Consider the following 24,440-nt stretch of genomic DNA (forward strand, 5'->3'; position numbering starts at 1 on the left):
AATCCAAGACGGCGACAGACCCAGTTCATTTTTTTGGACTTGAACGGATGAGCTTGTGCTTGGACGAGGGGAAGCAAACGCGCCGATTCAATGTTCAAGGGGACACGACCGGTTCTTGGGACCCGCCCACAATCCTTCCATTTTTACACCGTAGATTGCGTTGTTTTTTTGTCTGCCTAGTTTCTACTCTGTAACTGACATCATTAACGGTCTTGCTCGTGTTAATATGGCCAGTTTGAGGACGACCACGTATGCACGGCAAGCAACGTGCTTGCGACGCAGGCACACCGCGTCCCGTTCTCAAGTCCACGGTTCTGTATGTCTAACCCTAACATTTCTTACCTACATTAACTAACTACCGTACCTACCTAAGAATCACCGTTATAGCAGGGAGGATACCTGGGATAATCTACGTAACATATCTACATAAAATAAAATAGATAATCTGAATATTAATCTTAATTAAAGATACCAACGTTCTGTTTAATTTAACAACAAGAGAACAAAAAAAATATCTTCACAAAACATTGAAGGTAGATTATTCGTGGCGAGCTTCTCCACTCTCGTCATCTTGTAACACATCTTTACATCGTGTACTGTAGCTATCAGTCAATTTCAACATCTCCAACCAAGACTCTGTAGTCTTGAATGACGGATAAGAGGAAGTATGTGAGGTTCTTGAAAAAGACCTCCATGTCTTGCTGTCCATACAGGAAAGAATCATATTCCAGTCGAAGTTGCAGGCCATGTTTCCCATCCTCAACCGCTTCAAGAGCAAGTTCTCCGGGAGTAGGCATATCCTCGACCACCAAGTCCTCAACAACGAAATGGTCGGTGCTGAAACCTATAATTGCCTTGTTTGATTTGTAGTTGACAAACACCTGGCCGAGAGGATGATACGAAGGAGAGCGTTCGATGTTACAGGCATCCAGCATCACATCAAATGGAATTTGACTATGACCTAGGGCGTCCAGCGCTATTCCCTTAGCCTCAGCCAGAACGTTTTCAAAACTGCCTTCGCAAGCATTGCGAAATCGGAACGGCACTATGTTGACGAAGAAGCCTACGACATCTTCCAGGTCTGGATGTGGACGACTACCATTCATGGTGAGAAGAATCCAATCTCGCTCCTGAGTGAAACGATAAATGAATGCACGCAAACACGCCACCAAAAAGTGGAATGGAGTAGCGCCTTGATTTAGGCAGATTCTCTTCATTCTCTTTAGCTTTGCCGATGATATTGACTGCCTGAGAATGTTTCGACCGCCAAGGATCTTTGCTGGACGACTCTCTCGCGCAAAGGGAAGCAACTTCCCGTGTTGAGGTGCATTACACAACTCTCCCATCCACCATGCGATACTAGATTGGATGTCTGGCAAATGAAGTCTTTGGTTGTACCAGAAACTGAAGTCCGAGTATGTTACAGATGGCGATGGAATGGTGGAGAGGTCAACACCTCGAGACAGCGCATCGTAGATGGATACGAACTGCCCCATTGCAGACTTTGTGCTGCCATTGTCAATAGAGATGTGGTGGAAAACAAATATAAGTGAATACCGATCCTCGGCGAGCTTGAACAATCCCAACGCTGTATTTTCGCCTCGCTCAATGCCTAGGGCTTGGTGACGCAGAACCTGAGCATGAGTTTGCAGCACTACCTCGGGCTGTGTTTCGAGAGAGAGGTCGTGATAAGAAAACTTCAGTGCAACATCCTCTGAAAGTGCCTGCTCGGGGAAATCAGGCCCTTCAAAGTACATTGTGCGGAGAGAAGCGTTTCGCTTTGCTAGTTCTAGGGCTGTTTTCTGAAGTATTTCAGGGTTCGGTCGACCATTGAGTGAGTAAAGAACGACAAAATTAAGTGCACTTTTATCGTCCAACAATCTATGCGCGGACCACAGGCGCAGTTGATATGGAGAGAGCGGAACCCTGTGAGACCGGACGGCGTCTTTAGGGCCATTTAATGCTTTCCCCTCATCGTTCGGAAGGAGTGCAGAACCATCTTCCGGAGAACTGCGGGCAGGGGAATCGGACGAAATATCAACTTCCCCGCCAGCGTTTGCTGTTCCATCATGAGGTTCGGCAGCACGAATCATTGGCATCATTCCCACAACCTGTTCGACAAGCGCTTCGATAGACTTGGCCGCTAGGATATCAAACAAAGACACGTCCACCGTCACCGTCTTCAAGAACCAGGTTCGAAACTCTACGGCAATGATGGAATCGAGGCCATAGCTTGATAGAGGGTTGCTCGAATGAATTGTGGATACGGGCACGAACAGGACATCAGCAATCTTTTCAATAAACGCTGCTGTCAGCATAGCTACTCTCTCCTCGACGGTACCTTCCCTCTGGATAGCAAGGGCGATATCCTGGCTCTGCGCAGCAGCCTTACCTCCGTCCACTCCGTCCAAATTTGCGTAGAGGTTCCGCACGAGAGACTTATTGGCCCAATATAGATCTGTACGCTGCAGATTAAGTCCTGTGATGATTTGATGTTGTTGGATTCCGTCGACTTCTTGCGTAGCATCGAATGCGCTAGTGATGGCTTCCTCGATTGCCCAAAATAGCTCATCTTCAGTGATCGACTCGTAACCCATTCGATCCATCACCTTTTCCAGGATAGCATCTTCAGCAACTGCACCAATCCCCGAGACGGGACCGATGTTAACTGTTGTGCCAGCGAGACCTTGGGCTCGACGATTACGCATGAGTGCATCCAGGTAACAATTAGCAGCGCAGTAATTAGCCTGACCCTTGGAACCGATAATCGCTGCTGATGACGAGAACGTCAGGAAAAAGTCAAGTTTCTGTCTTTGCGTCGCCAAGTGAAGGTTGTAAGTCCCAATCACTTTTGGTCGTACAGCTGCGCGCCATTGTTGATGAGACATGGTTGCGAGTGGTGCGTCGCTGAGGACCATGGCTGCTTGGATGATACCTGAGAGACTCTTACCAAGAGTGTCAATGCAGTGTTGAACCACCGCAAAGTCAGTCACATCTCCTTTGAAGACAGATACATCGACGTTTCTCGCTCGCAGCCAAGCAACAATGGCTTTGGCTTCTTCTCGTTCGGTCCCAGATCGTGCCAAAAAGGCGAGACGGCGGGCTCCGCGCTGAAACATCCATTGAGCTAAACGCCGACCGATACCTCCCAGTCCTCCAACGATGAGATATGTCTTTTCGGTGCTAAAGAGCAGTTGGTTCGTGTAGGTTGGTGGCAGAACTGGGACCACGTCATCCCCACCTGGTATGAGAACCACTTTCCCCATGTTGGTTCCCATCTGTACAAGGCGGAACGCCTTCTGCGCATCGGCAAAGGAAACCTTGGTTATGGGATACGGAGGCTTGATTTTGCCCGTTGTTACAAGATCAAAGCTCTCTCTAACAAGACGTCCCAGAAGCGGCTTGTTGAGATTGTCCATAGTGTTGAGATCTACAGCGGCGTAGGTGAGATTTTTGCGGAATGGATCCATATCTAACTTGGAATTCTCATGGACATCTCGTTTTCCAATCTCCACTAAGCGCCCAAAAGGCGCTACAATGTTCCAAGTAGCCAGGAGAAGCGGACCGGCAAGGCTGTTGAGCGCGACATCACAGCCTCGGCCTCCCGTTGCCTTTAGAACACCCTCGATAAACGAAGAATCACGCGAAGAGAAAATGGCATCGTCTTCAAGACCGAAACGTTCCTTCAAGAAGGCTCGCTTGCTTGGTGAGCCCACGGTGGCAAGTACTTTAGCCCCGATCATCTGTGCGATTCCAATTGCCATTTGGCCAACTCCCCCTGCCGCCGAGTGAATCAGGCAATATTCTCCGGGCTGAAGTCTAGCCATGTCGACGAGTGAGTAAAGTGCCGTAGCACCAACGGTGCCCAGGGATGCTGCGGTAGCAAAATCCATGTCACCGATTTTGATGCAGAATACTGACGGCGTTCGCACTATCACACCGTGAGAACCTTGATTGGACACCATAGCCATCACTCGGTCACCTGGCTTGAAGTCGTCTGTTGAGACTCCTCGACCTATTTTCCGGATGATTCCTGCACACTCCGAGCCCAATCGGTGTTCATCAATCATTCCCAGCGCGACAGCGACATCGCGGAAGTTCATGGCCGACGCCTTGACCTCAATTTCAATGGCGTCATCAGCCAATTCTTTACTTGCGAACCGGCCATCCTCTTCAAAATGCAGAGTGTCAAGAAGGCCAGTTTTGCCGATATTGAGAGTTAGATTGCGATTCTGGTACAGTGGCTCCAAACGTATTTTCCTATTTCCAGGGGTTGGAAGCTTTGCGTTGAGTTCATCGTCCACGACGAGTCGGGGAATACACAGCAACCCGTCCCCCAAGAAAGCCTCGCCCTCGTAGCCATCATCTAAGAGAAGGCGGATGGCAGACTTGCTGACTCTATTGGCATCAGCGGCCTGTGAGATATCGAGCGTTGTAAGTTTTGAGTCCGTGTTTTCGCTTTGCGCAACTCGTGCAAGGCCAATGATAATGGCTTGGGCCGGGTTCTGACTTTCATGCGTCGCGCCGCAAGTTACCCAAACGATGCTCCTGGCCTTTCCAGAAAGCAGTCCTTGTATGGCTCGATATTGCTCTTTTTCGGGTAATTCCGGATTGAAAAAGAGATCTTCATCCAGGCTGACCAAGGCGACAACAACACCATCATCATCATCATCCGTTCGGTTGTCCGATGTTTCAGTGAGTGTGCGTGTAATGACCTCGCCATCATAGTCGGAAGCGATTGCAGCCACAATACTTTTTGTTCTCTCCGAGGGGTTACTTGAGATCAATACCGTCATGCGTGTCCCCGTCGTTGAGGCAGGGACCTGTGAATTCCGCCAGATTGCAAAGTTGTCTGTCTCAACCAACTTTATGAAGCCCTCAATGTTAAACTCCCTTACCTCCGAAATCACAAAAGCACCATTCTTCAGGAACGGTTTGATGCCACAGTCTGGGACTTTGCTGATGACGATGATATCGTAAGCGTCCTGCTTCGGGTCCTTGAAATCGATCAATGTGGGCCAACGAGCCTCGATTTCGGCTTTCAAATTGGTCTCGTCAGCATAGTGGTAGGGCGTAAGCATTTCAAACCTTCGCGCTGTGCCGTCCGCTCCCCCCAAATGGCGAAGGACATCATACACGCGCGCAAGCGTAGGTGTGACGTGCAAGATCTTTGCCGCGGGGTGCTGGTGGACATAAAAGTCCATGAGCGTGCTTAAATCGTATGTATTCAAGTCCAGCTCGGCATCGACGAGGTGGTCAAAAGCTGGTTTCCACTGATTTCGGAAGTACAATCTACGCCTAGCACCCTCAGACTCGGCACTGTTTCCAAGAGCCGTGGCTTCAAAGCCGTCCAAGGAGACGAGCACATCGTTGGTCGCATGAGCCTGAATGGAAAGCTTGCTCACCGCAAGCCTTAGGCCGTGGAGAGCCGCGTCCGATTTTACCCAGTAGTGTTGTGGCTTCATGTCGTGCTTCAAGCTCGCAAAGTGGCCAGAAACGACCATGGATCGTATGAAGGTTGGAACGAAGGGTCCATCAAGCGGCCTACCTAGGAGACTCTCTATGGAAGCAAACATGGTGTGGAAAGATGAATCAAGCAATGTGGGATGTAATATACACCGATCTTCCTGTGTCGAGATCAGCTTTTCAGGCTGGAACGTGAGATTAGCCACTGAAAACCCTAGACCGGACTCTACATCACCGTCTATAAGCTGGAAGGTCTCTCCATAGTCAAGTCCAAGCTTCTGCAGTCGCTTGTAGTATGCCCCCTGCGGTCTGCGTTGGTTGGTCGCTTTTCGCACTTCATCGACGCCTGAGCTAATGCCGAGACTGTCAACTATCACAGGTGTACCTTCTTCGGCGCAGATGAGGCCATGGCAGTGCTCATTCGTAGAGTGAGAATCATCGAACGAAAAGACGGTGAAGCGGTACCACGAACGCGACGATTGCTTTGCGGAAACAACTTGTGGTTGGAGCTCAAGAATTACTTCGGTCCCTGACTCTCCCTTTGCCAATGTCAAGGCGGATTTAAAAACAATCTCACGGATAAGAATCCTCTTGTAGTTTGGGGTGCGAGTAGCAATCGCCTCCAGAGCCATGCTTATGTAGCCAGCACCGGGAAAAACGACTTTCGAGTCTACGACGTGGTGCAAGAGCCATGGTATCTCGTTCAAACGCAGGTAATTACGCCACTGAGGTCTGGAATTTGGCGCAGTTGGGACCGGCGATCCTAGAATCGAATGGCGATATGGTCTTAGCCGAAATTCTCGTTCTGGGCGAGTTTCGTACCAAAACCTGGCGTGGTGGTCCCATGCATAAGTCGGAACATCTTTTAGTCTTTTGCTTGTCGACATCTTACACACTTCACCATCGGAGACATAGGAAAGCGTAGAGTTGACAGCTCGCAGATCTACCGGGTATCCTGCTTGAAACAGCTGGCCAGCCATGGACAGGAGACTCTCAAACGCAGGAACGTTCCTGGACAAGGAAGGAATATATGGCACATCAATCTTCATGGCCTTGAGAATCTGCCCAACCGGACCTTTCAGGGCTGGATGTGGGCCGATCTCGACGAAAATATCCACATCCTGTTCGTCGTTGTCATCGAGCAGGGTTTCGGTTACTGCCTCAGCGAACCGCACTACTCCCGTCATATTCCTCGCCCAATACGAGCCACACATAGTTTCAGTGCTTGCATGCCGTCCTGTTACACTCGAAATGAACTTGTGCCGAGGTGGATGGCTTTTAAATGCTGGAAGCAAGGAAAGTGCCTGCTCGAAACCCGAAGAGAGAGGCAGCATGTGGTGTGAGTGGAAAGCCTGTTCAACCTGAAGCTTCCGGGAGAATATCTGCCGCTCATCCAACTTGCCTTTGAGTTCGAGAATGGCATCTTCATCTCCTGATAGCGTGATATTCGACGGGCTGTTGATCGCCGCCAGATCAATCCGCCCTTGATAGGGTGCAATTTCTGCCCTGCCTTCGCGCTCGGTCAGGCCCACTGCTAGCATTGCGCCAGTGACAGCTCCGACAGCCTTCAGGCCTTTGGACATGTACAGGCCGCGATAGTATGCACATGTGATGGCGTTCTCAAAGGATAACACTCCAGCAGCGTAGGCGGCAGCGATTTCTCCCGATGAATGGCCCACGACCGCATGAGGCGAAATGCCCCAGGCAGATAATACTTCAAGCAGGGCAAGCTGCAATGCTGTGCAGAGCGGCTGAGAATACCTGCTTTGGGACAGGCGGGATTCTTCTTCTGACTTGAGCAATTCATCTACACAGCTCCACTCCGGTCGATCCGGGAGACTGTGCAATAATCTGTCGCAACGTTCCAAAACTTGATGGAACAATGGCATCTGTTGGATGAGTTGTCGACCCATATCAAACGACTGAGCGCCTTGTCCGGTAAATATGAAGCCGACTCTAGGTACGTCGCCCGGTGACCGCGTCCATTTGGCAGCCACCTGAGTGTCTTTGATAAGTTGGGCAGCCGAGTCCAAGTTATAGAGTAAAGCGAACGAGCGGTAGTTGTGAAGTGATCGTTTCGTGTCAAAGGTATGGACAAGGTCTGGTATGGTAATCTGTGGATTTTCCAGGACGTACTGTGCGAGACCTGTGCACAAGTGATCGGCTGCCTTTTCGTTGTGTGAACTCAATGGAAGCAAATACGGGCGCTGCGAGTCTTGTAGGATAGACACGATATCATCACTGTCCCCGTTCGACAGCTGCTGAGTGGGTTTGTAGTTCTCGAGGACGACATGCGCGTTAGTCCCGCCGTATCCAAAAGAATTGATGCTCGCTCGGCGACGAGGATCATTCCAGTCCATGATCTCGGTTGGAACCTTCAGTTTAAGATTCTCAAAGTCAATGCTAGGATTTGGCACGTTGAAATGCATGTTGGGCATGATCTTTCCCGACTCAATCGTCAAGGTAGCTTTGATCACGCCAGCTAAACCAGATGCGCCCTCCAGATGTCCGAGATTAGACTTGAGTGATCCAACAACCAGCGGTCTGTCTCGACCCGGTGCAAATATCGAGCCAATGGCCTTGGCCTCAATAGGGTCACCCACTCGAGTGCCAGTGCCATGTGCCTTGAACCACGTCAGTTCTTATAAGGAACAGGGTGGGCACTGCATATTATAACATACTTCAAAATAATGCGTGTCCAAAGGCAAAATGCCAGCTTCTTTATACGTTTCCCGTATGAGCCTTGCTTGCGCCTCACCGTTTGGCACCGTCAAGCCATCCTTAAAGCCGTCATGATTTGCACCCGTTGCGCGGATGACGGCTCGGATGGGGTCGTTCGACAACTCGGCTTGACTGCGTCGCTTGAGGATCACGGCGCATACACCCTCTCCACGAACATACCCGCTTCCTGCAGCGTCGTAGGTTCGACAGCGGCCATCGCTGGATAAGAGACCGAGGTCGGTCATGGTAATGAAGTGAAATGGATCAAAATGAATTGCTGACCCGGCTATGATAGAAATTTCAGACTCGCCTCGCTGGATGGACTGGTTTCCAAGGTGGAAACACACCAGGGACGACGAGCAGGCCGTGTCTATCGTCATACTAGGGCCGCTCAGATTGTAAAAGTATGAGATGCGGTTGGCTAGGATAGTGCCTCCAATACCGATGGCAGTGTACTGGGGATAATCGAGCAGGTCTGTCGCCAGAGACCTGTAGTCGCTGGAGAACGAGCCGACAAACACAGAAGTCTTTGTACCGCTGATCTCATCTAGCGTGATGCCCACTGTTTTATCATGTGTTACTCATTGCATCCAGAGAGTCACCGTAGGAATGCAACCTACCATCCTCCAGAGCTTCATATACAACTTCCAAGAGCAGCCTCTGCTGAGGATCCATCGCCTGTGCTTCTTTGCCTGATATGTGGAAAAACTCATTATCGAAGAGACCAAGGTCCTGATCGAGGAAGTAGCCATATCTGGCGCTGGTCTAGGAACTGTTACAGACTGAATTTGACAAGATTATTAACTACTCACGGTTCCCTTATTCGTGCCTACTGGATGATAGAAAGCATCAACGTTATATCGCTCCGCCGGCATCTTTCTCTGTAGATCTCGTTGTTCAGCGAGAACGCGCCACAGCTGGCTGGGACTGGTGGCCCCAGGAACCCTACAAGCCATGCCAACAATAACCGCAGGATCGAGTTTAGCCGAACTGACGTAGTCTCTCGATGCCTGACGCGGTGCAGACTCATCTCTACCTGCGCTATCTAAATTTGTTGGCATTGTTTTCGGGCTCTTTGCTGGTGCAGGAGAGGTAGGAAAAGATTAAGGAGAAGAGGAGGTAAGAGGGCCAGAATCACATAAAATTATTCCTCTGTGAATCAAGAGTTTGGAGAGATAAATCCCAAGCTCTCTTTCCTTTCTTCTCCTTATTCTTAATATTAACGTCTCGACGTTGCAGGAGACTCGGACTACTTCTTGGTTGGCCATTACCACCATAATCGCTACTGCAATGTCGGCCCAAGGACGATGATGTCTGCTCGGAAAGGTGGAGCCACTGAGTTGTGAGGCGTAGCTGGAAGGTTGCAACATGAAATGAGCTGTTCGTATTTCAAGTGCGCCTTTCGCGCTCTCGACTTGATGATTCAAGATCATTTCGAACAGAGGATCAGTCGTTCAGACCATACATAACAACGACCCGAAACCATGGCTTTTACTCCAGAACAGGTTTATGGTGTATGGAAACTCGTCGGTTACAATCTTTATCACGCTGAAGATCCCAGCGGCAAGTCAATCCTCCAGCCTCTTGGGGAGTCACCGCTTGGACGCATCATGTTCCTGCCTTCCAAATACATGCATGTTTCAATGACTTCACCGGGAAGAGCGGAGAATATGGCGTCTCCGGCTTGGTACCTGGCTACTGAAGCTGAGCTGGCCTACGCCGCGAAGTACGTGACGATGTACTGCGGGCCCTTTCAAATTTATGAAGAGGATGGAGAGACGAGAGTAGATACTCACGTTGAGGTCTCACTTGATCAAACTTGGATAGGAACCCACCAAGTGCGGCGGGTGGAGTTGTCCTACGAGAATGAGAAGTCAATTTTGACCTTGACCCCTCTCCAGGAGTTTTCACTAGCCGTAAGTGTTTTCATGGAATAACTAGTTATGTCAGAGCTTTAGTAATAAGTGCCAGGATGGGACGATGACGATAGCACGGCTTGTTTGGGAAAAAATCCACGACGCCAACTAGGTATAGTGGCATTCGCAATTCAATTCGCAATTCATATTCTCCCAATACACGTACGTAGGTCATCAGCGGACAGTGGACGAATCGTGTTTGTGACCCTTGTCAATCTCAGGCAAGAAGCAACGGGGCATGCTAAATGTTCTCTTCACTGGACCATCATGCTGCAGCAATGGAGCAGAGGCTATCTGCTTCTGTTTTGATGCGGGGTTGGTTCTTCAATTACAGTGTTCTATGGGTTTATGCGTTTTCTTTGCTTCAAAGAGTTTCCACATCATTCAGAGAGTATATAAATTCATTCTACTATACTTCAAATCAGGTAGTCTCCTTACATGACTACATATGTAAGAGGCTCCCAAGAAGAGGGGCATATATTGTCTGTGCACTACGATTATTTCAAAAAAAAACAAAAAAAAATGCATTGGAAGCTTTGAATATCTCTAAGAGACCGAGATCTTCGCGGACATTACACCAATCTTTGAGACACGATCATAGCTGCGTGTGTCTGTGGTGCGGCAGGTCGTTACTGAACAAAGTACAAGGAAATTTGCGCGGACATGGGTAGCTGTCAGGTAGTTTTTCAGCTCTGTTACTGTCTAGGTAGCCAATCAAGGATATACACGTCATGGAAAGCTAGTCTTTATGCCGAATCCCGGCCCCTAATGTTATGCAACATATCAATAGATACCTATGCAATTGGCAGTGCCCAACTCATTGCGCTGATCCCGTCGCGCCCGGATACGAGCCGGCTCTCCACCCAAGTATATATGATACCTATATATATGTATATCTATAGGTCGCTGGATTTGCTGCAAAGTGGTTATTTCATTTTTTTATTGCCCAGGTCCCGACGTTGTTTCCCCAAGACTTTCAACATGCCTGGTCGTCTCGAAAATAAGATCGCCATCGTTACCGGAGCTTCCGCCGGCATAGGTCGCGCTATTTGCCTGGCATTTCACCGAGAAGGTGCCACCGTAGTCTGCTCCAGCATCAGTGAGAATACACGTAACGAGGCGTTTCGGGAGGAATTCACCACGCATGATTTGATCGTCAAAGAAGGCGGCAAAGCTATCTTTGTCAAAGCCGACGTTGGAAAATCCGAAGACATGCAGGCCCTAGTCAAGAAGACGGTTGAAACATATGGGCGTTTGGACATGTAAGCATCACGAGCGAATTACATGTGTATGTATAGATTCTGATTCCAACCGATGCCATTAAAGAATGGTGAACAATGCAGGTATCAATTTTGAATCCCATGATCGTGTGCCGGTACCTGTTTGGGAAGTTTCCGAAGAACGCTGGAATAAAACCATGTCCATAAACCTAAACGGGACTTTCCTAGGTTGCAAATATGCCATGGCCCAGATGGTGCAGCAGGAGCCCCATACAAACGGGGATAGAGGTTGGGTAATCAATGTATCTTCCATGCTTGGAAAGGTAGGAGCCGCATATGCCGGTGAGTTTCTCGCACCAACCACTCCCAACCAACACCGGAAGCAAAACCTAACATCTGTAATAGCTTCATATACCACATCAAAGCATGCAATCATGGGTCTTACAAAAACCGCAGCTTTGGAAGGTGCTCCTCACAGAGTACATGTCAATGCTTTGTGTCCAGGGTGTAAGTGGGAAACCAAAAAAAAAAAATCTCATGAAAAATGATTCAAGATCCAGTACTGACTCGAAATAAGTTGTGGAAACTGCTTTTATAGCAGACATAAAACAGAACCCAGGGGTTTCATCCAGTCTCGAGTCGCTGCACCCATTCAAGGGTTTTGGACAGCCTGAAGATGTTGCCAAAGCCGCAATCTTTCTAGCCTCAGATGACAGCTCTTGGGTCACCGCCATCGGGTTAACTGTCGATGGAGGATACACAGCGCAGTAATCGAATAAAACAATGATTATCTTATATTAAAAATGAAGAACCCAACGTAGTCAACATGACGTAGCACAAAGCTGGTGAACAGGTTGGGAAATGTAGGCATGAGAATAGTCCAGAAAAGATATCCGCTTCCATGGTTTCTTTGGAAAAGAGAAGCGAGTTTGTAGGAAAGCGGGCGATGGCTTGAACCGTGACAGACACGAGACCAATGGGCTAGCCACAAGTCGGTCTCTTAAATACGAGAATAGCTAGGGACTTATTCCAGGCGTTCAGCCAGCCACTGTGTAACCACAGCGTCGGGATCCGTGAGGGAGTTTTCTGCATCGTAGTCCTGGATTTTGATCCAGCAGAGTGTTGGAGCACCTTTGAAGAAACCCTGTTACTCTCGTTTATGGTCCAAGCAATGATTGATGTTCAATTAGAGTTTTGTGTACCATGCCCAGCCCTAAAGTTTCCGAGATAGGAAATTTCTGGGCAGGTATGAACCATTCGGGAACTAGGGCACTACTATCTAGCGTATTCACTGTATTAGGTACAGTGAACAAAGAATTAACTAGCTTTAGGGGATAAAAAAAGCAATCAATCTATGTATTCACAACAAAAGCTGGGCATGCGAATCGCTTCATCAAATCCAACAGGCATTACTTTTGTAGACAATCAATCATACGACAAGACTCCTGAACTTCTCATACCACAAGCTCCAGATGTTTCCTTTCTTCCCGCGACTCCGAGTTCTCTCGCCTAGACGTCCGAGTATTATTCTCTGCATGCGCCCGCTCTCGTCTCACATTTGACTCCGTTCGAGTATGATTTGATGGAATCTGAGTAGGCGAATAGGCAGGCGGCGGCGCCGGTATCGACGTGTACGCTGGCGGACAGTCCTCTCCATTCCGAGTATCATTTCTAACCAGCCCTCCATCGTTATTGTTATATCTTCTCAATGGGAAATAGTTTGCCAATGAACCCGACATTGCTGTGTTTTGTAAAACTAAATATTTCGACGGTCTTCGCAAGCAAAATGTACATAAAAAGAGGAATATGACGATGCCGACGCTGAGGGGTGCGATAGCTACTGCGGCGGAGGTGGATTGGTCGTTTTTGGATTGGTTTGGGGTTGACTGACGAGCGGATAATGTATTCGATAAAAGTATATATATAGGAGCCATGTTGACTCGGTTTATGAACCTTGGAAGGTAATCTGGTGAGAAGTTGTCGAATTCCTCGAGGTCGGAGGGTGGTTTATGCTCATCTACGCTTCTGGTAGATGTAAAGAGGACTCGAGTAACTATCACCACGTGTATTGATCGATCAGAAAAATACGGCATGCAGAAGTGAGCCAGCTCATTTGTAGAAAGGAAACAACTGATACTAATCAGAGTACAGGAACTTTTCTGATGCAGAAATGATGTATTGACTCCGACGGTCAACACCATCGTATAAACCATGGTGAGCGATAAGACATCTCTCAACAACCGTGGCAGTGTCGGATGATCTCAAGCAATTTCAACCTATGGGATGCGCTCCAGCCATCACAAATACGGTGCATATAAAATCAGAAAATCCATCAAAAAAAGGTATTTGTGTACATAAGTGACGTCTACATTGAACCTGTACGTGTCGCTGATTCGATGAGTGCTGCCCCCACTTATACCTTCTTTGACCATTTTCGGACTTTCATTCTCTGTAACATTTGCCGTGATATAGTTCTAACAAGACTTGGCGGCTAAGTTTGAATCTCGAAGGTGGCTGAGGCGAGTGCTTATTCCAATGAGGGCATCGCGTATACCACTTTACTGGTAAATGTCATGAATGTCGCCATGATTGCAAATTAGAATTAGGGCACGACAGTTCCGCATGTTGCCGGAGCCGAATACGTTATACCGGTGTGCCGTTGTTGCTAAAGGATATGACAAGATATCCAGTGGATGTGTATAGAATTACATGTAGTCTGAGCATAGAAGTGGCCTCTAAACATGGTGCCGGTGACTATACCGTACCGATCGCTGCGGTGCTTAATCGACTTATTACCAGTACTACAAGTGCCTGTTGATTCTCATACTGTCGAATTTGCCTTAGAATACATAGAACGACATGACACTTCTAGATGTCGATTGAATTTGTTAGAAATTACGGTCAACTATTTTCTTTCAGCGTGAGAATATGAGAATATGGTTAGCTATGTATCCCTTGATTGGCTCGTCATAATGTACGGTAGGTAGGGCTTACTGTCGATCATCAGTATTAGCGTTTGTGCGTCAATTTCAGCTCCCATCCTGGTCAGTTAATTTAATATCGTCAACAACATAACGCTAACGTTATATAAATGCATCACATACCCAATGCATTGAATTCCCGATGCTAGATTTTGTCATTAACTGCCTCTCGGCTTCAAAATGAGGCTATCGCAATTGCTCAGGAGCCTAACTCTTTCCATCACCGTCACTGCCGCAACTACCACCAACAATTATTCAACATGGATGGCCGATAGCATCATCTCTCGCGGCCAGGGGATTGCTCCCGAGACTCCCACTGCCTCTACGTACCTGCAAATCGGCATTGTGCAACATGCGCTGCTCCAACTGCTCGATTCTCCAGTAGCATCCTTTAGTGCCAAGGAGAAGTATCGAGCATACGTGCAACGGGGTACTGAGAGTATTTTGGGCAAATTTCTTAATGCCTCGCAAGATGCTTTGTATCCTTTAGATCGATTTTCGTTGGGTAGGGGGTTGTTGGAGGTGTATATTGATGATGTGGATAGGCAGACTGTAAAAGAAGGCCTTGATGTGTTGAATGAGTCTATTGCCCTGCAGCCGAGAAATCAATACGGTTTTGATCTTCTTTAGTCCAAAGCTCCTGTGGTAGGAAAGCTGACATCAACAGGCGGCTTATGGTACTTCACCTACCCCAACTGGAGCTATCTAGACGGGATGTACTCCTACACTTCCTTCGCCTCTCTCTACACTACCCACTTCAACCCAGGCGCAACACCTGAGACCACTCACGATATAATCGACCAATTAGATCTGCTATGGTCTCACTGCTTCGACAACACCACCGACTTCCTATTTCACGGCTACGATGCCTCCAAAACCGCCGTGTGGGCAAACCCCATCACCGGCGCGAGTCCAATTGTCTGGGGCAGGGCAATGGGATGGTATTTCATGGCGTTGATTAATTGGCTTGAATTGAATTACTTCTTGCAATTGGAGGAGTCACTGCAATGGAGATATGTTCAGTCACGGTTTGTGTCTCTCGCAAACGCGCTCGTGAGAGCGGCGGATCCTGTTTCGGGCGCATGGTTGCAAGTCTTAAACCATCCGGGACGAGAGGGGAACTACATCGAGTCAAGTGGGAGTGCGATGTTCGTCTACGGATTATACAAGGGCGTCAGATTGGATTATTTGCCACAGCAGCAAAAGTACCGAGAGACAGCAGACAAGGCATATGAGTACCTCGCTAGAATGTTTGTGGTGAATAATGAGAATGGGACGTTGAGTTGGAATGGGACGGTGTCGGTGTGTAGTCTGAATTCGACGGCGGATTACCAGGTAGCCCCCCTCCCCTTTCGTTTCGTTGGTGTTGGGTGTTTACTAATGGTATGACTTGGATACAGTACTACGTGATGCAGCCGTTGTTGTTTGATAGTGTGCATGGATCGGCGTCGTTTGTGCTTGCGAGTTTGGAGAATGAGATACAGGCTAGATTATAGGACGTGTATTGTTCCTAATGTGATGTATCTCACCAGAATGCCATGTTCTGTTCTATGCCACGTTCTACGCCATGGCGATTGTTACAAAGACACGTTGGTCGATCCTCGTGGCTGCAAGTAAAGTTGCCTAGTACTTATGGCACGGACGTTCAAGTGGGTGTATCAGAGATCCAGCAGACTGCCGATAGTTAGCCGAATGGTCGTGAATTCCTGTCGAAAAGACTCCCTTGTCTGAATATGAATAAGCAGTCTACCCCATAAGTTAACTAACAGGGCTTGCGCAGGTCAAAGCACAAGAGTACATCCACTAGGTATTCTGGGGATACCCACTGCATCCAGATCTTTACCGAAGACGGCAGCTCTACTCGGTTAGACACTTGTCCAAATGGCAGACACGATACCTGTCTATGGCGGAAGATGTGCAGATTATACTTGTCACAAGATCCTGGTCACGGTGGACGTTGATCGTGGCGGGATGACATGAATTGAGTACTGATGAGGTTCGTTGGGCAAATGTCTATGCTCGGCGATTTGTGTGGCTCGGCAATATTGACCAATCGCATTCTACCATGGTTAGGTACGCAGTCAGAATGAGCGGTAACTTCCCGCCACATTTCTTCCCCCGTGACTTGTCTTCACGCATGATGATGTAGAGTGGAAAATTTCTAGAAAAAAGAAAAGAAAGAGGCAATTATTCACGGGCTGACTGATTCATAACACAGGTTATAAGCCACCACGGAATTCGGCTCATGCCATAGATCGGGGGCTGCCGAGTATGTATGTACTGTACTGTGTAGTATGTAGTATGTACTAGGGACTACATACGTACTAAGTACGTACATGTGACTTGTTTTGAGGAGAGTTCGTCGTCACAAACGACGTAGCGGTTACAGAGACACCCATAATTCGTTACTAAAGCATCCGTGTATTCTGTGGATCGGCTCTCGGCTGCGGTGTGCGTAGTCCGTAGTGTACGTAGTAAGGGCATGATTGCGCAATGCTCCGGAGTGTTTGTTTTTGCTTGTACAGGAGCTCTTTATTCGGTTATTATGTAGTTTCAATAATTAATGTACGGAGGAAATGATATTCAATATTGATTCTCGAGTCAGTTGTGTGAACACGGTTGCTAAACGGGAAAATTTTTGAGGGAATGCGGGGAGGCCAATTAGACGCTAGTAACGCACCACGTAAGATGGAAAATCCGGGGAAAGCAAATACGTATGTTACTAAATTAAAACTTTGTAATTAAAATTAGCTTTAGCTCCCTGAAAAATTTTCCCCTTGTTTTGCCTCCCCTCATACTCTATAGAGTACGTCGTACTACGTACGGCGTAAGTCATACGTAGCACTGTTTCCAAGAACTGGCCCAGGCCTGACTCATTTCTAATAACGTTAACTAACTAGCAGGGTCTCCGAGCGAGCTAACTAAGCAGGTTTACCGGAAATGCGGCATTTCAGGTTTGCGGCCCCCTGTAGGTCTCCTACTCTATAGGGAGTGTGTCGTACTACGTAATACACCGCCGATAAGCGAAGCACGTAACGCATATGATGCGATTTCTGATACAAACGCAGCCATTGATGAGTCAATTTTCGGGGCTGGCCAGTCGATCAGGCTGGTCAGTCAAGGTACTCGGGGGCAAGCGAATCGTTTCTGCCGAGTCCGTCACATTCTCCTCCTGCTTGACTCGGTCATGTAACTTCAAGCCTCAAACATGAGACCCTTTGTGCTAGCCTGCGCGACCTTGAAACTGGGCCAACCGCAGAGAGTGACGAGGGCATGTTTTGTATGAGGGTCCAGCCGAGACCTTACAACTATACCAATTACGTCAGGTTTTATGGGCGCATCTGGCGTGCTTCGGGCGTGTGAAGAGGTGACTGGCTGACAGGCTCAGTTACTGGGCTGGGGAAGCTGGGCAGAGCGGGTATTGGTATTATTGTAAATTACGCGTTGGCCGAGCCAAAGAGGGTACGAATGGCGAATTTCCATTACCCCCAGGAAACTTGCTGATTGGCCGACGGCGCCAGTTTCTGTTACGTTTTGGCGGTCCGGCTCCATCTGAAAAACTTTTCTTTGAGGCCGAGCTGGTCAGATGACTTGGCGGCACTAAAAGCAGCAACGCACTTCCCTCCGCGGACCCTGCCGTTTCCCCTGCATACTTGGTGGTGGTGGCCTGCCTGCAAGCGGCATGTTTCTCCTCGCCGCTTTATCGCGCACCTAATAGGGTAAGAGAATCCATCTACAACAACTCAACCGCCTCATCGGTTCGTAATATTGCACCTTCTCCACAGGCTGACCGTGTGACTTGTCCACCAGATGGTACCTGAGAAATCAGAACGAGACAACAGCGTTTCTGAAATGGTGTAATACGTACTTTCCCTCCCTTTGGGTGGATCCGTCATTCTTTGGTACACTTGTTGCCTATATAAGCCCCTTCCCCCGGACTCTACCCAGAGTTGTCCCTCCCAAGTAATTGAGTCAACCATTGAATATTGAACATCCACGCGAACTCACTGAACGCTGAACACATCTCGCCCAAGCACTCGACAAGACGACGGTGCAACAATCCACAACTACTTTCCACTCCTAGACCATCACTTTCACCACACAACCATCAAAACAAATGCCCGCTCGCTCCGCTGCCTACATGGTCGTTGAGCCGCACCCATCGGTGCCCACCACACGCCGCCCAGCTCTACACACTTCACGCGGAGGAGCCGGCAATGTCATCTCGCTGCGCGACACCAAAACCACCGACTCCCTGACGGCCACCGGTCCTGCATCCCTGACTCGCCTCGATTCCAGGATTGCCCCGACCTTCAAGTCCGGCCGCGGTGGCGCTGGCAATGTCCACAGCAGCAGTGAGCGCGCCATCTTCAGCTTCGACGAGGAGCTAGAGCGCGAGATGCGTCGCGAAAAGGAGATTGCCCCTGTCTTCCATGTCGGCCGTGGTGGTGCCGGCAACCTGATCTTCAACAGCGAGAGATCTTATGGTCTTGAGCGTCGCGAGTCGAGCACCAGCTCTTCCAGCAACGAGTCCCTGGCTGATCGCGCAAAGGACCGAGCTCGTCAGAGCCTGGAGCGTACCTGGAGCCGACTCACCGGTCACAACTGACCGGCTTACAATCTAATAATCTACATCAAACCGAAACGACAGTAACGACTTCACGACCACAACCACCAAAAGTTGTCTCTTTTTCAATATTTGTCTTTCAGCACGGCGCCATCTGAATCTGAATCATTAGCGAGGCCATGGAAACTGGGGCAATCCGGCATAACAACAAAAAAAGTTCCTTTATTGGCTCTGCTTTCTTCACGACTGTTTTTACTATATCATGACCCATCTGCAGCGAAGCGTTCTTCGAATGAATCCTTCGTATAGCATTATACCCCCTTCCGGTTTAGGAGTGTGACTACTCTATTGTTCTGCTCCCGACCTCTTTTCCTGTCTCTTGTATGATTACGAATTTCTTAATACTTCTTCCCTTGAGAAAGGGATAATGGATCATCTTCACTACTCATCTGCTCCTCGTCTTAAAAGTAATATTCTTCGTACTCTGACTTAAGTCAATGAAAAGTTTTCGTTGCCATGCTTGTATTGTTTTGTATGAACCAAGTGGATGTTTACATAGGTGGAGCGAATCCACTTGAAAATTCTCTCTTCGTAGTCATGGGGAAATTACTTGTTTAGGCAAGTCACGATCGACGGGAGTCTAGACTTGTTTGAGCTGACCGTCTGTCTACGAGAGTGTAGTACTATAACGAGATCTTTGTCCGAGTTCCGACAGGCAAAAAAAACTGGAAGATTTTCGTATTTACTAGCTTTTATTTCTGTCTGTTTCTTGATATGTGTGCATGCATTCTGACGTTTTATTGGCAGATATTGTCCGATACTTGAATAGATTTTCTCCGGTGTAGGTATGTTGACTTGTAGGTACACGCCACACGATCTGGATCGACTGGTGCTTCTAACCCCCAAGGTCGAGAACGAAGTCTTTTCTTCTATGGTGGGCTTGTTCACGAGATATTTATTCAATTCTTGCAGGTTGCACAATATCTACTCTGTAGTATACGCTGTATTAGTACTCGTTGGTTTCTATACGAACCTTGCTGCACGAGATCATTCACTTCTATTTTGCTATTCCTGTTGTACTCTCCATCCCGTCAGCCATGCAAATGCTTCACTCCCTTGATCCTCAAGGACCTAAACTACCGTGCTTGTACTATGTAGAAAGCTTCAACGTCCCAATCTGGAATAGCGTGATATTATCCAATGCCTCTATTCTGCCACTCTATACCGCCCGAAAGGTATGGAGATGGAGCTTATCGTTTTGCGTCTACCAATTCGCATCCTTGGACCTCTCAGATAAATTACGCCTCAACCAACGACGCGCTATAACACCTGCCCAATCGAGATAAACAACATTGGCTTTTCCGATTTCTGCGATCCGCGACTTGGACCATACTGAAACTCTCCGTCGCATCGAGCGCGCTTTCAAGCGCAATACTTTTTCACGAAACGACTCAAGTGACTGAAGTGACCAGTGCCGAGGGCACGTATTCTTCAAGATGCCAAAATATAAGTTCTCTCATCCTTCGTACTTGCTATGTACAAAACCAAGCTAACCGTCTTTGCACTCTTCTGTAGGACCTGCCCTTTATATTACCGAACATTTTCTTAAACCAATCCACTAACGCGCTACTCCCTTTACTTTATAGGCGACTACTGCGACGTCTACCTAACGCACGACTCCATGAGCGTGCGCAAAGCACACAATGCAGGACGAAATCACATCCGTAACGTGGTCGATTATTACCAACGTACGTGCGCCCCTTCTCCCCGCCCCGCCATTACATTCTCGAGTTAAGAACAGACCCAAACTGACTGTCGTGGCAGAAATCGGACATGAAAAAGCACAATCCGTAATCGATTCAATCACATCTTCATACGCGGCGGAGGGACAAGCCAATCCGTTACTACAACATCCTGGTGCGCCGGGGTCGTTTCCGCCACCGCCGTTTGGGGTTCCTGGTACATACACTCCCCCTAATATACCCAAAAAAGGGTATGTGTATTGAGAGACAATGGGGTACTGATGAATGATACAGGACGACCAGGTCAACTGCCGCCTCCACCATTCGGAATTCCGCCTCCAGGGGCTCCGGGTGGATTACCACGTACGTTCCTAACCTCCCCCATCTTCCTTGCAATACCAATATCAATATACAACCCAACTAACATGTCGAGCAACGACAACAGCACCAGGAGGCCGCGGCATGCCCCCCTTCCAACCCCCCTTCCCTATCCCCGGCGCCCCCGGCGGTGCTGGTGGTCTTCCTCCATCATTACCAGCAGGCATGCCCCCTTTACCAGGCAACCTACCCTTCCCACCACCGGGCGGTCTCCCGGCAAATTTCCAGCCTCCTCCAGGCTTTCCTGGTGCAAGTTTCCCTCCTGGAGGTCCTGGCGGTCCCCCTGGTGGTGGACATGGGCCTGGATCGAGTATATCGCCTCCTCCTGGCGCAGGGGGATTCCCGCCTGGGCCGCCGGGTGGCGGGTATCGACCTCCTGGGATGGATCGATGAGTCTTTTAAATTTGATTTGAAAAAATAGAAAAAATAAAAATAAAAATAGATGGAATTCGTTGTTGTTGTTGCATGTATATGTATCATACCATATCGGGTCAAGGAGTTAAATGCATGGTTCTCTATACTTCAGACGTTTCTATATTTACTTTAATGAAATGAGAAATGAACACGAGGATAAATTGAACAATTCAATTGTTACAAGTTAACGTATCCCAACCATGCAACTCCACGGCCATGGTAACAGGCATGCCTTAGAACTTGAAATAAACTAAACAGGAGAGTTATTTTTTATACATACATACATATGCATCCTCAACCCAAAAGCTAGCCACAAGTCAAAAAAGGAGAATCAACGCCGGTATCCCATACACTCGAAAGAGAAAAAAAAGAGAAAAGAAGAAAAGAAAAGAAGAAAGAAAAAGAGAGAAAGAGAAAAAACAATTACAAGGGAAGAAAATGAATCTGTTCCCAACCTGATGGAAGTGGGGAAAAGAACCAAATTGAACCCCGATAATGATAGGCCAGATCCCGCACATGCTGTGTATAAAATATAGAAAAAAGGAGAAGGTAGAATTGAAAATAAGAAAATCGATCGAGATGATGAACGCCTGGTATATATCCATAGACGAGGTAAAAAAAAAAAAAAAAGGTTGTAGGAAGGAAAGGAATGAAGGAACTTCCAAGGAAAGAAGTAAGAAAGCGTTACAAACACCCGGTAATTTATGGTTGACATGTCTTCATCATAAACAGACAAACAATTCTATGCATTGGCGTACAGCTCAGTTAATGATCGTACCCGGCGCCTCGTTGCCAGGGACTGGCGTTGTGTTGTTGTCTATAGTTCTGCATGGCTAATGCAGAGGCAGGATTGAAATCTCCAATCTGTGCCGGTGATCGACTTCGTTCAATGTCCCGGCCGTATACGTTTGGTTCGTATGACGGGGGTGCGTGACTAGGGAATAGAGGTACAGATGGATCGATAGGCGATGAAGGTGGTTTGTTCATATCGTGTTGTCCACGATGGTTTAAGCTAGCACCGCTGCCGTTCGAAATGGAATTCGACTCTTCGTATGTTGGGTGGTAGGCCGTTGATTTGAGTTCCATCTCGCCACCGCCACGAGCGGTGTTGGCTAAGGCATCCAATTCGGTGTTGAGAGCAGTGTTGCTCTTGATGAATGATCCACGGTCATCGCGCATCGGTTGGTAGCGCATATCTGGGTTCTTAGAGACAATGGCGTATATAGAGGCAATCAAGACCAGAATCAAAAGAACCATGGCGAATACTGCGTTGTAGGCGAAAAAGACAATTCCCATAACACCCGTGACCATTCCCTGCTAAAGTTAGACAGATCCTATATGATAAGTTGAGGTAGACTTACTGGTTGGTTGAAAACGTTGCTAAATATTAGCAGGAAAATAGCATTCAAAAAATTGCAAGCGGCGATAGAAATGTTGAAGATGTTGGTTCTCTTGTCCATCCACGGCCGAATCACACTGACGGCAACCAAGAAGGCGGCCTCAATGATCAGGAAAGCAACGGCTTGGACAACTTGTGCCTTTTGTCCAAAGGCAATAAACATGCTCTTGATAAGCAAATAACCAAGCACAGGGATGACAAAGTAGTATGCCGTGGCCCTGTACTGGACGTACAAGAAGCCCCACTTGTTCAAACAGGCCGGGTCGGAGTAGAGAATATATGCTGGATTCTTGTGCATAGCAATGGACCGTTTCGCAAGTGTAATGACCTTGAAAGCAGCCCAGCCGAGCACTGTGGCCATCGACAAAAACATAATCACCGCAAGAATAACTTCTGCGGCGGAGTCACGCCGAGTCAACTCCCAGAGACAGAGAACACACATCTGAGCCCAACCGATAAGAGTGAGACGGAAGAGAATACCACGCATGACAATTTTCCATCCGTTTCGGAAATCTTGGAACTTGTCGCTTGGCATTTTGTTGTACTTGATCAACAATTCACAAATACCTTTGAAAGCCGCGACGCCGATCATGACCAAGGCGACGAAAACGACGAACCAAATTAAACCGGTCAAGAAAATGTTGGTGGCTTCGATATCTCCCTTGAAGCCAACTCGCTCTAATCCAGAAAGCGTCACTGTTGAGCCTGTGTCGGAGGCTCTCTTTCCAAAATAATGTAGGCCGCGTCGATAGAGGTTCCGTCCAATGTCGAGCGATCGCTTTTGAATAACCACTGAAGTGGTCGACAGATTTGCTAATAGTTGGCTTGCAGTTCCTCCAGTGGCTCGTTGATACCATGTCGCAATTGACTGCAAAAAATCAACCTGAATAATACCCATACTCCACTGGAAATTCTGCGTCCAGGATTCAACAATGGGTGGCATCGGAACAGCCGTATCACCAATCATGGCCTGAGCCTGGAAAAACCCGAAAAGGGACAATGCATTGGCAGCGACGTGTGCAGCGGTGTTTGAATGACCCAGTCCTGAAGTGATGGCAGAAGCCACAAGACCAAGACCTGCGATAACGGCGACCACCCATTCAACAGCTTTTTGGTGGACTGTCTGACTGTTTGTAAGGCTAGCTTCCAAACAGGCAATTTTTTCACCGGTATCTCTGGAATAGATGTATACAAAAACCTGCCCATCCAGATCAGGGACATTGTAAGCGATTGAGGGGATGGCATTGACCACCGAGTCGGTGACCGTAATGGTGGTTTCGATTGGGATGGGGCCGGTTTGCATAGGACATAGACCATCCAATTTCAAATCACAAGGGTTCAGCTGTTGTTTTAGTGCTTGAAATCCGTACGCGGTAACTACAACTTCTGCCGTAACATTGCCAGATATCGACGATATACCGTTGATATTTATAGCGAGCGTCTTGTTATCGGGCGTGAAGGTGACCTGAAAAAGAGAAGCTGAGAAGTTCGAATTTTCCATACATTGTATTAATGATGTCGATTCGAGGAGTCGGAGGGCGGAGGCGAAGGGCGAGAAGGCCACAACGGCCACGAGGTACGAGAGACTTGAAGATAACCGCATTTTGGCGGTTGTGAGTGTGCGACGAGAATGAGA

At 48.1% G+C, this 24,440-nt stretch overlaps 7 protein-coding genes across 7 annotated transcripts; 5 read left to right on the plus strand and 2 right to left on the minus strand.

The window, feature by feature from the left end:
• Window positions 1-605: 605 nt before the first annotated feature.
• EYB26_004198 (uncharacterized protein) lies at window positions 606-9,248 on the minus strand (the record flags this gene model as incomplete). Its single annotated transcript, XM_054263492.1, has 4 exons — window positions 606-8,090; window positions 8,148-8,749; window positions 8,808-8,952; window positions 9,000-9,248. 4 exons carry the CDS (start codon window positions 9,246-9,248, stop codon window positions 606-608), a joined length of 8,481 nt encoding a protein of 2,826 aa, XP_054119467.1.
• A 423-nt stretch (window positions 9,249-9,671) lies between these two features.
• Window positions 9,672-10,215, plus strand: EYB26_004199 (uncharacterized protein; the record flags this gene model as incomplete). The annotated part of the gene is made up of 2 exons (XM_054263493.1): window positions 9,672-10,103; window positions 10,159-10,215. The coding sequence occupies 2 exons, from the start codon at window positions 9,672-9,674 to the stop codon at window positions 10,213-10,215; spliced, it is 489 nt and encodes a 162-aa protein (XP_054119468.1).
• An 869-nt stretch (window positions 10,216-11,084) lies between these two features.
• EYB26_004200 (uncharacterized protein) lies at window positions 11,085-12,094 on the plus strand (the record flags this gene model as incomplete). Its single annotated transcript, XM_054263494.1, has 4 exons — window positions 11,085-11,365; window positions 11,430-11,665; window positions 11,729-11,830; window positions 11,901-12,094. 4 exons carry the CDS (start codon window positions 11,085-11,087, stop codon window positions 12,092-12,094), a joined length of 813 nt encoding a protein of 270 aa, XP_054119469.1.
• Window positions 12,095-14,484: 2,390 nt separating this feature from the next.
• On the plus strand, window positions 14,485-15,800 carry EYB26_004201 (uncharacterized protein; the record flags this gene model as incomplete). The annotated part of the gene is made up of 3 exons (XM_054263495.1): window positions 14,485-14,917; window positions 14,972-15,639; window positions 15,705-15,800. The coding sequence occupies 3 exons, from the start codon at window positions 14,485-14,487 to the stop codon at window positions 15,798-15,800; spliced, it is 1,197 nt and encodes a 398-aa protein (XP_054119470.1).
• A 2,621-nt stretch (window positions 15,801-18,421) lies between these two features.
• On the plus strand, window positions 18,422-18,913 carry EYB26_004202 (uncharacterized protein; the record flags this gene model as incomplete). Its single annotated transcript, XM_054263496.1, has 1 exon — window positions 18,422-18,913. The coding sequence occupies one exon, from the start codon at window positions 18,422-18,424 to the stop codon at window positions 18,911-18,913; it is 492 nt and encodes a 163-aa protein (XP_054119471.1).
• A 1,492-nt stretch (window positions 18,914-20,405) lies between these two features.
• EYB26_004203 (uncharacterized protein) lies at window positions 20,406-21,384 on the plus strand (the record flags this gene model as incomplete). The annotated part of the gene is made up of 5 exons (XM_054263497.1): window positions 20,406-20,442; window positions 20,518-20,619; window positions 20,696-20,830; window positions 20,908-20,976; window positions 21,059-21,384. The coding sequence occupies 5 exons, from the start codon at window positions 20,406-20,408 to the stop codon at window positions 21,382-21,384; spliced, it is 669 nt and encodes a 222-aa protein (XP_054119472.1).
• A 786-nt stretch (window positions 21,385-22,170) lies between these two features.
• On the minus strand, window positions 22,171-24,407 carry EYB26_004204 (uncharacterized protein; the record flags this gene model as incomplete). Its single annotated transcript, XM_054263498.1, has 2 exons — window positions 22,171-22,719; window positions 22,767-24,407. The coding sequence occupies 2 exons, from the start codon at window positions 24,405-24,407 to the stop codon at window positions 22,171-22,173; spliced, it is 2,190 nt and encodes a 729-aa protein (XP_054119473.1).
• Between the last annotated feature and the right edge of the window lie 33 nt (window positions 24,408-24,440).

Source organism: Talaromyces marneffei, chromosome 3, assembly GCF_009556855.1.
Source record: "Talaromyces marneffei chromosome 3, complete sequence".
Lineage (NCBI taxonomy): Eukaryota > Fungi > Ascomycota > Eurotiomycetes > Eurotiales > Trichocomaceae > Talaromyces > Talaromyces marneffei.